Source organism: Lipotes vexillifer, unplaced genomic scaffold (assembly GCF_000442215.2).
Source record: "Lipotes vexillifer unplaced genomic scaffold, Lipotes_vexillifer_v1.1 scaffold1011, whole genome shotgun sequence".
NCBI lineage: Eukaryota > Metazoa > Chordata > Mammalia > Artiodactyla > Lipotidae > Lipotes > Lipotes vexillifer.
This window is the reverse complement of record NW_006787698.1, coordinates 1,169,562-1,179,863: the sequence shown is the minus strand read 5'-3', so window position 1 is coordinate 1,179,863 and position 10,302 is coordinate 1,169,562. Positions and strand designations below refer to the sequence as shown.

General features: G+C 54.9%; 1 protein-coding gene across 1 annotated transcript in view; it reads right to left on the bottom strand.

Moving 5' to 3' along the window:
- UHRF1 (ubiquitin like with PHD and ring finger domains 1) overlaps positions 1–10,302 on the bottom strand; it is a 30,692-nt gene that overhangs the window by 435 nt on the left and 19,955 nt on the right. The window contains exons 10-14 of the mRNA XM_007460728.1: positions 10,036–10,142; positions 7,480–7,642; positions 7,270–7,407; positions 5,059–5,426; positions 3,229–3,334 (exon numbers count right to left, since the gene is read on the bottom strand). Coding sequence (XP_007460790.1) covers positions 3,229–3,334; positions 5,059–5,426; positions 7,270–7,407; positions 7,480–7,642; positions 10,036–10,142 — 882 coding nt within the window. The remainder of the gene's footprint in view (positions 1–3,228; positions 3,335–5,058; positions 5,427–7,269; positions 7,408–7,479; positions 7,643–10,035; positions 10,143–10,302) is intronic.

Below are 10,302 nucleotides of genomic sequence, written 5' to 3'. Positions count from 1 at the left end.
AAAAAAAAAAAGACTCCAAGGTCATCCCGGCCACTAGGCCCCCGTACCTGCCGGACACACCACCTGACAGGTCCATGCCCTGGCTCTCTTGTCACCCGTGCCTCAGCTCAAGTCCCCTCCTCAGAGGACCCCTCCTCGAAGCCCCTGGAACATCCCCGCCTCACCTCACCCTGTCTGCTTTCAAAACAGCACCTTCTGCCTTCTGGAATCATCTTGTGGACTAACCTGCTGGCGTGTAACACGCCAGACACTCCCCAAGATGGGGACTGTGTCTCCCTGAATCTCCCGGCACCAAGCACAGGACCCAACCCAGAGTAGAGGCTCAATGAACGTGTATCGGTGAGAAGATGGAAGAAGCGGGAGGAAGGAGGGAGTCTGGATGCTGAGCCAGACTTCTGGCTTTGAACCCACTTGTCAACCCAGCGATGCCAGCAGAAGAGCCAGGTGGAGCCCGAGCTGTGAGGCTGACAGGCCCTACCTCCCCATCGGAGCAACAGGCCGAAGACGCCATGGGGAGCAGGCACCTGCACAGGCGCACACACCTGAAGGATGACGCCAGGCAGCTGGGTGAGGGGCAACACCAAGCTGGTGAAAACCTGCTGCTGCCACGTCACGCTACCGCTGGACACAGACGGCTGCTTTTGATCCCTATTTTTAAAAAGTCCTGGACTTCCCTGGTTGTCCAGTGGTTAAAAATCCACCTGTCAATGCAGGGGACACAGGTTCGAGTCCTGGTCCGGGAAGATCCCACATGCCGCGGAGCAACTAAGCCAGTGTGCCACAACTACTGAGCCTGCGCTCTAGAGCCCGCGAGCCACAACTACTGAGCCCGCGCTCCTAGAGCCCGTGCTCTGAAACAAAAGAAGCCACCACAATGAGAAGCCCGCGCACTGCAACAAACAGTAGCCGCCGCTCGCCACAACTAGAGAAAGTGCAAGCACAGCAATGAAGACCCAGCACAGTCAAAAAAAAATACAACAAAGACAAAAAAAAATAAACTCCTGTGTTCTTTTCCAATATAAGGTCTATAGCCTGATCCCAGGCACAAGAGATAGTGCTTTCTGCTCAACACACTAAGACTTGGGTTCAAAATCAGGTTCTGGATCGCTGCACGATTCACAATGGCCAAAAGGTGGAAACACCAAGAGTCCATCCACAGATGATGGCTAAACACAATGTGGTCCATCCACACGCTGCCATGTGACTCAGCCTTCAAAAGGAAAGTGGTTCTGACACATGTGACAACACGGATGAGCCTGAACACGATGCTCAGTGAGAGAAGCCAGACACAGAAGGACAGATACTGTCTGATTCCACTCATGCAAGGTCCCTAGAGAGTGAGATCCACAGAGACAGGAAGTAGATGGTTAGGGGCCAGGGGCTGGGGAGTGAGTGTTTCATGGGGACAGAGTTTCAGTTTGGGAGGATGAGAAAGTTCTGAAGATGGATGGTGGGGACAGTTGCACAACAATGTGAATGTACTTAATGCCACTGAGCTGTGCACCTAAGAAATAGTTAAAACGGTAAAGATTATGTTATCTGTATATTACCACAGTAAAAATATTTTAATAGAGTAAAAACAAAATCAAATGCTGGGACATCAGGGTGGAGGGTCAAAGCCATTTCTCCACAGCCCCTCAGACGCTGAGCTCACTGGAGACGAACGACAGTCGTGAGGATGCCCAGGACAGACACGCACTCGCCAGGGCCACCTCCTTCACACTGGCGGCACGGCGGCTGCAGGTGTGGTGACTCCCTGAGCCACCTGGCCTGACCTCGCACGCGCCCCCGCGTCTCAGTGTCCAACTGCGCGCTGGCCGGGTACACCTCAAAGCCAGAAGGGTGCTGCAATGCCCCTTTCCACGGGGCAAAGGGGCCCAGCACGGTTACAGGCTTCCCAAGGTCACACGGCCAGAAAGGGCAAAGCCGGGGGTCAAAGCCACACTGCTGACCCCGACGATGTGTTCTCACCCCGCTCCACCAAGCCTCTGAGCCTCCTCGGGCTCCACACGGCCTCAGACACCCAGGGGCATCTCTCCCGGCCACACAGCTGAAGGGCCTCGGTCAGGCCACATGGCACGACTGCTGCCCAAGTGTCCATGTTCTCAGAGTCCATCCCCTGGTCTGATAAGTGACCCGATGCGCTGGACCAAGACGGCCCCGAGGCGAGAGAGCAGCTCAGAGACCCAGGGTGACCGGGAGGCAGGGACAGTCCCTTCTAAATTACGTACCTGCACTGCCCATGAGTTCCTACTGACCGACTCTGGCCAGAAGGCACTGCAAAGACACCATACACGAAGCCAGCGCTTCCCAAGTTGGGGGACCCCTGGGACCGAGTGGGTGGGGCCTCGGATGCTGCTCAGCCCCCCAGCACCCAGGACACCCCATGGTGTGTTCACTCTGGTGTCGTTCACCCCACGACAGAGAACAATCCGGCCCCAAACGTCAGCACTGCTTGGGGACAGACCCTGGTCTGGCCCAATCTCAGCAGCCCCCCCAATCTCTTCTTTCAAAAGCATCAGATCGGGTATTGTTTCCCTCCTAAGACTGACCACTGGCCAGAACCCTCCAGTCCCGCCACCCAGCCCCCCTCCCCTGCCCTTGTCCTCAAGAGGCCCTGGCTACTCCAACATGCCTGTGGGTCTAAGCTTCTGCACAGGTCACTCTGCCTGCCTGGGATGCTGCCCCAAGGCCCGCCTCAGGTGGCAGGTTAATGCCACCTCCTCCAGGAAGCCTTCCTCCCTGCTCCTCTAGGGGATAAGCGCCTCATGCATCTCCAGCCCAGCCCACTTAATCGTTTAGTATGACCAGATCCCAGGCCAGGACAATAGCCCATCCTCTCCCACACCGGACCTCCAGGCATCTAAGAGGCTGGAGAGGACCAGTGCATGGCCCCCAAGGAAAGCAGGCGCCGACCTGTTGAAGGCACAGCAGAGGGCCGGTGTGGCTGGAGGTTCGGGACGATGGCAGGGTGGGCAGTGGCTGGGCGAGGAGTTTGCGTTGGATTCCGGGGCACCAGGAGGGTGGGGAGCCGGGAGCGAGTGATGGGCGCCTGTGATTAAGGCTGGGGTGCTACTGTAACCCAGGTCGCCCGGAAAAGAGACCCTCAAGCCCCTCGAAGGGCCGGGGGCGGGAGCTGCAGAAGCAAAACCGGCAAGGCCAGGTTGGCAGCGGGGGTCCGATCACCCCTCCGGGACCTCCCATCCGGGGCCCTCAGTGCCCACTCACCTTGCACACGGTGTGCTGGCACACGGTCGTGATCGGGCGGTACACCAACTCCTGGCAACAAATACACTGGAACGCCTCCTCTACTTTGCTCAGGAATTTCTGGAAGCGGAGGAGAGGGTGCATGAGCCCGGCAAAGGCTCAGTTCCCCAGAGTGAACGAGCACGACGGGTCCCCAGACTCCCTGTTTAGCCCTCGCCCCAGCCCGAATCTCATTCTCTGGCACCGGAGCACACGCAGGCTGGAGATCAAGACCGCACTCGATCAGCGCTTCTCTCGGCACAGAGCCCAGCCCTGCGACACACAGCACCGCCTGCCTGCTGCCCACTGCTCAGACCCCGGGCTCCAGCGGCGGATGAGACAGAGAAATGCCTGCCTTCTTGGAGCCTGGGGCCCAGCGGGGAAGACCAGAGATTAAGCAGGTGAAAGACAGAAAGGTCACAGCAATGCTGGGGAAAGGACAGCAGGGAGCCCCGAAAGGAGGGCGGTCAGAGTCCCACTGTGGAGAAGGTGACCTGTCAGCAGAGAGACCCGAAGGACGTGGGGCGGCTGAATCACAGCCTCCTAAGATGTCCACATTCGAATCCCAGGACCTGTGGACGTGTCACCTCATGGGGCAGAGGGGACTTCGCAGGTGGGGTTAAGGCCCTTGAGACAGGGATGACCCTAGATTCCCCGGGGAGCCCAACGTCATCACAGGGTCCTTATAAGAGGGAGGCGGGAGATGCTGCACTGCTGGATACGATAGAGATACGAGGATAGAGGATGGGGCCGCGAGCCAGGGATGAGGTGCCTCCAGAAGCTGGAAAAGGCGGGAACCGATGCTCCCCTGGAGCCTCCAGAAGGACCAGCCCTGCCCACACTTGGATTTTACCCTTAAAGGCTCACTTGTTAGGGCAGCCACAGTGATTTCATGCCGAAGGGAGACTGAGCCAGGAGGGCTGGGGTGGAGGGTACTTCCCCAAAGAGAAACCCACAAGGGCAGAGGCCATGCAATGGCATGACCAGGAGAAAGAGTCCAGAAGGAGAGGACGTCAGCAGTAACGGGCCGCTCGCCCAGGGCTCAGAGGATCTGGGTTTGACCCTGACCGTGAGCCATGGAGAGCCAATCCCCACCAGGCAGGGGCAGCCAGAGGACGCTGAGCCACTCACTTCCAGTGACCCATCAATGTCACTCACCCGACTAAGGCAGGAGGATCAAAAAAAATACAGCGCCGGTTTGGCAGTTCCTCAGAAATTTGAACACAGAATGACTTTATGATCCGGCAATCCCACTTCTGGGTTTATGCCCAAGAGAATTGAAGACAGGGCCGCAGAGACTTGCCCACCTGTGTTCACAGCAGCACTGTTCACAACAGCCAAAAGCTGGAAGCAACCCAAGTGTCCACTGAGAGATGATGGATAAACAAATCCCATCTGTACAGTGGAATATTACGCAGCCTTAAAAAGGAAGGAGAGTCTGACACCTGCCACAACACGGATGGACCCTGAGGACATGATGCTCAGTGACAGAAACCAGACACAGAAGGACACACACTGTCTGATTCCACTCATGTGAGGTCCCCAGAGGAGTCACATCCACAGAGACAGGAAGTAGATGGTGGGGGCCAGGGGCTGGGGGAGGGGCTGGGGAGTCAGCGTTTCACGGGGACAGAGTTTCAGTTTGGGAAGATGAGAAAGTTCTGGAGACAATGGTGGGGATGGTTGCACGACAGGCTTAATGCCACTGAGCTGTGCACTTTAAATAGTTCAGACGGTCAGTTTCATGTTTTCTCTATTTTATCACAATGGAAAGGAGGAGGCCCCTGCCAGGCCCGGGGGAGGGGAGGGGAGGGGAGGGGGCTCACCGGCCCGTCCTTGAGTGACTTCAGGATCTCCGCCCACAGCTTTGTGTTGCTCTTGTCCTCCTTGATGAGGCCGCTCTGCTGGGTGGTGAGGCTGTAGGGCTCCACCTTGGTCTTCTTGGGTGCCCCTCGCGAGGACCCGTCGCCCCCCCCCCCCCCCCCCCCCGAGCACGAGATGGGGTCCCGAGTATGAGGACGGCCGCGGAGACACCCACCAGCCGACTTGCTTTTCCGCTTGCCCTTCCTGGGGGCCGCGAAGCCCTCCTCCCCGTCGTCCTCATTCTCCAGGGCTCCGCTCTTGCTGTTTTCCTTCCCCTTCTCCCTCCTGGCCAGGGCCTCCAGGTAGCCTTCCGGGTACTGCGAGGAGAAGACAGGACGGTCACCCCTACCCGGTCCCCGGCCGGGCCCCAGAGATGAACTCTGTGCTCCCTTGGCCTCACCTCAGAGGCCTGCACCAACTTAACCCTGGAGCAGTAACTAAGCACAGAAACTCACAGGAACAAACGTTAACGGCACAGCGGCAATGAGCGAGATCACGCACGGTAGAGGCCCACCACCAGATCAAGCAAAGAAGACAGTCTTTTTCCTTTTGTTTTATTTTTTGGGTTTTCTTGGCCGTGCCCCGCGGCTGGTAGGATAGGATCTTGGTTCCCTGACCAGGGATTGAACCCTCAGCCTCGGCAGTGGAAGCGTCGAGTCCTAACCACTGGATGGCCAGGGAACTCCCAAGACAGTCTTGGCATCTTTCCATTTCGATGAGAAGTAGGCAAACTTTTCCAGCCAGGGGCCAGGCAGTAAGTTTCGGGCTCTGTGGGGACAAAAGCCAGCCCAGCCCCTGTGGGATTGAATGGGCGTGGCTGGGCCCCAGGAAGACTTCGTTTACTCACCACCGGCCCAGGGCCTTAGCTCCACAACCCGATTCTGATGGGTCTTGGACTCCTCTGAGCCCCATCAGGCATTATCTAATTAGAAATGGGGTTCTAAGGCACCTACAACCACATCCGATTCTCCAGTGTTTCATCAAGAAACCCTCAAGCTTTTCTAGCAACACAAACTTGCAACGAAGACAGTTCTAAATAGAACATCCTCCTCTCACCAAACAGTGACATGCCTGACCCACCGCTGTCTCTCCCCAGTTCCTCCGCCTCTAAGTCCCTGTGTTTGTGACCACCTAGAGGGGTGGGACAGGGAGGGTGGGAGGCAGACGCAAGAGGGAGGAGATACGGGGACATATGTGTACGTATACCTGCTTCACTATGTTATAAGGCAGAAACTAACACACCATTGTAAAGCAGTTATACTCCAATAAAGATGTTAAAAATAACAATAATAAATAAATAAAATAAAATAAAATACAGTTCCCTGTGGAACAACCAGTGTGTTCAAAAGGCAACTCTTTGTGGCCTCTGGGGGGTGGGGGGTAGGTGCTATCAGACTCTTAACAGCAATTAAGATTCCTTAAATAGTCCCACCACGACTTATCAGCTGGAAATCGGATCACCAGGAGGAACAGAAAACACCATAATTATAGTGCAAAAAAGCCATACTCTGCACGCACTGGCTGAACTCTTTAAGATGGAGGACTCTGCTGCTATAAAGAGGTGAGTGATTGCTCCGGGGGATCAGTCCACCCTATCTTTACATTTAGACCTTGCTCTATTCTATATTTAGACCAATTTTATTGGTTTGTCTGCTTTGGGGGTAGGGAGAGGTGAGGGACAGACAGGAGAAAGAGAGATGGGGGACTTCCCTGGAGGTCCAGGGGTTAAGACTCGCCTTTCAATGAAGGGGGCACAGGTTCAATCCCTGGTCAGAGAGATCCTGCATGCTGCACGGTTTGGTCAAAAAGAAACAAAAAAACAAAGAGACAGGGAAGAGGGGACGGGAGGGGACTGGCCAAGAGAGGAGACCAGACTCCAGATTGATTTCGGATAAGCTCTTCAAACACAGCTCAGATAAGGAAGCCCAGCTCTCAGCTCTAACATCACGAAAGCAAAGACGCAAACCTGCCTGACCTACCCCTCCCCTATATCCACTGGCTGAAGGACAGGGATGGTACAGCCAGCGAGGTGTCACCAGTTCACAGCCGGGAAATCGTCCGGGATGAGAAAAACCCCCAGAGAGCACGGCTCCCGGCTCAGGCGCTCCCCGTCCAGGCCCCGGGCACGAGCTCCAGCTGTGAGCACAGGCCTGGACGCACCTGCATGGTCAGCCCCAGCTTCTTGCTCCGGTCCTTCCCCTCCTTGGTCCAGGGCCCCGGCTCGACGTCATCCCTGCGCAGGAGGAAGCGCCAGACCAGGAAGCCGGACTTGCCCTTCTCAGGCCAGTACCTTACGACCTGTGGGAGGAAGCGTGGGGTCAGTGACCCGGGGGCCAGGGGCGGGGGGCAGGCACGGGGGCCCCCACTCACCTTGTAGATGCCGTCATACCGGTTGCCCTCAATGGGGGCGTACTTGCTGTGCTTGCGGCCCTTGACGTTCCGCACCACCCGGACCGGCTTCCCCGACCGCCAGTCCTTGGCCTCGGCCCCTTTGAGGTCGTTGATGGGGGCAAAGCAGTTCAGAGCCAGCGCCCTGCGGGGAGAGCCAGGCCCACACGCTGGACTGCATCCCCCAGAGAGAGGGGGTCGTGGCGTCCCAAGCCCCCCGCCCCGTGAACGTGTGACCTTCTTTGGAAAGACAGTGCTTACAGATGAAGTCAAGTTCGGAGGTGGTCAGAATGGATTAGGGTGGGCCCTGAACCCAATCACCGCTGTCCTTATAAGGAAAGGGAAACTGAGGGAGTTCCCTGGTGGGAACTCAGCGCTCTCACTGTCGAGGGCCCGGGTTCGATTCCATGTCAGGGAACTAAGATCCCACATCCCACAAGCCGCACCGAGACATGGCCCAACAAAAAAGAAGAAAAAATTTTTTAAATAAATAATTAAAAAATAAAAATTAGGACTTCCCTGGTGGCGCAGTGGTTAAGGATCTGCCTGCCAATTCAGGGGACACGGGTTCGAGCCCTGGTCTGGGAAGATCCCACATGCCGCAGAGTAACTAAGCCCGTGTGCCACAACTACTGAGCCTGCGCTCTAGAGCCTGCAAGCCACTACTGAAGCCTGCGTGCCACAACTACTGAAGCCCGCGCACCTAGAGCTCGTGCTCCGCAACAAGGGAAGCCGCCGCAATGAGAAGCCCACACACCACAACGAAGGGTAGCCCCCGCTCGCCGCAACTAGAGAAAGCCCGTGCGCAGCAACGAAGACCCAACGCAGCCAAAAATAAATAAATAAATTTATTTTTTTTAATAATAAATAAATAAAATAAAAATTAAGACTAAAAAAAAAAGAAAACAGACACACTAGGGGACAGGGCCCCATGAAGACTGAGGCAGGGGTTGGAGTGTCACATCTACAAGCCAAGGGACACCAAGGAAGAACGCTCCCCTGGAGGTTCCAGATGGAGGATGGCCCCGAGACACCTTGACTTTGGACTCTGGGCCTCCAGAATTAGGCAAGAATAAATTCCTGTTGTTCTAAACCACCCAGTGTGCAGTGTTTTGGTACTAGAGCCACAGGACACTAACACGATGTGGGGGAAGACATCACCCAGGAGAAAGCAGGTGGCACATAAACGCGGGCTGGGCCGCAGGCCTGTCCCGACACGGGGCACAGCGGCCTGGGGTCGGTGGACCGGAGGTCAGCTCAGCATCTGATGCAACGCCGCCACCTTCCTCAGGTGAGCAAGAAAGAGAGCTGCCACTGCACAGCTGTTCTCCCGTGCAGATGGCAGTTGTTAAAGAATGGATTTCTTAAGAGTTTTAAGTCCAGACTTTTATCACTGCTCACGAGCAGTTCCTCACACTGTTAAATCTCCTCCGAAAGTGAGATTTTTTTTTTTCTTGGCTGCACCATGTGGCACGCAGGATCTTAGTTCCCCAACCAGGGATCGAACCCGTGCCCCCTGCAGTGGAAGGAAGCACGGAGTCTTAACAGCTGGATCACCAGAGAAGTCCCCAAAATGAGATTTTTTAAATGTCTAGTGAAATTTAAATATTCTACTAGACTAATACATGCACGAAAAGGAACCCTTCCCTCTTTTTTAAAATAAGATATTTAGGCAAAGAGCTTTCTGGAAAGAAATACCAATTTGTATTTCTACCAACAGTGGAACGCTAGTCTATGCCTTGGCATTTCTCAACACTGGAGAATTTGGGGCCAACTTTACAGGGTAAATAAATAGTATCTCATCATTACTTCAATGTGTATTTCTTTGATCACTAAAGGTGAACAAATTTTCATGGCCACTGTAGATCTGTGTTACTTGGCAGGATGATTTGCATGCCCTTTGCTTTTTTCTGTTAGTTTTTCTTATTGATTTGCAACACAGCTCTTTACATATAAGGGCATAACCATCATCAGGTGTCATGTTTGTGGCAGACTTTTCCTCCAAGAGTCACCTGCCTTTTCATTGTACTTATGGGTTTTATAGGTGTAATTTATAATACTTAGGTCATCAAATCTCTGTCTTTTCCTTTGGGCTCTGTGATGCTGTTTATGCTTTATCCCATCCTGTAATCGAGGCTCAACAAACTCCTGCCCACCTCATGGTGTTGCTGATAAACTTCTACTGGAACAGAGCTGTCCACACTCTTTTACATGTGCTCTGTGGCTGCTCACGTGCTATGACAGCAGAGTTGAGTGGTTGCCACAGAGACTATGCGGCCCACAAAGCCAAATACGTTTATTATCTGGCCTTTTGGGGGAAAAGTTTGCTTCAGTGCATCTGACTGACTCACAGGTGGACAGAGTAGGGAAAAGATGGACATTCGTGGTCCCTACGTTCCATCACACTCTTAATGGGAATCTAACTTCCTGCACATGAAAGCCCCAGATGGGACCCATCCCCTCCCCTGTGAAGCCACCAGAGGACAAGGCAGACAGACATGTGCTGGTGAAGAAATAGGCACACTCGATTCTGCAAACCTGTTGGTATTGGTGAGTTTCTGATCACAAGACTGCTCTGCAGTCCGCTTGTTACCGGAAAGGTCTCGTCCACCGCTACCTGTGTACGTGAACGAGTTCCCGTGGTCCTGAAACAGATACGAAGGGCAGGCTGAACCCTCTGCGCAGAGAAGAGGAGAGACCCACTCAAAACAAACCCACAGGGGCTTCCCTGGTGGCGCAGTGGTTGAGAGTCCGCCTGCCGACGCAAGGAGGCGGGTTCGTGCCCCGGTCCGGGAGGATCCCGCA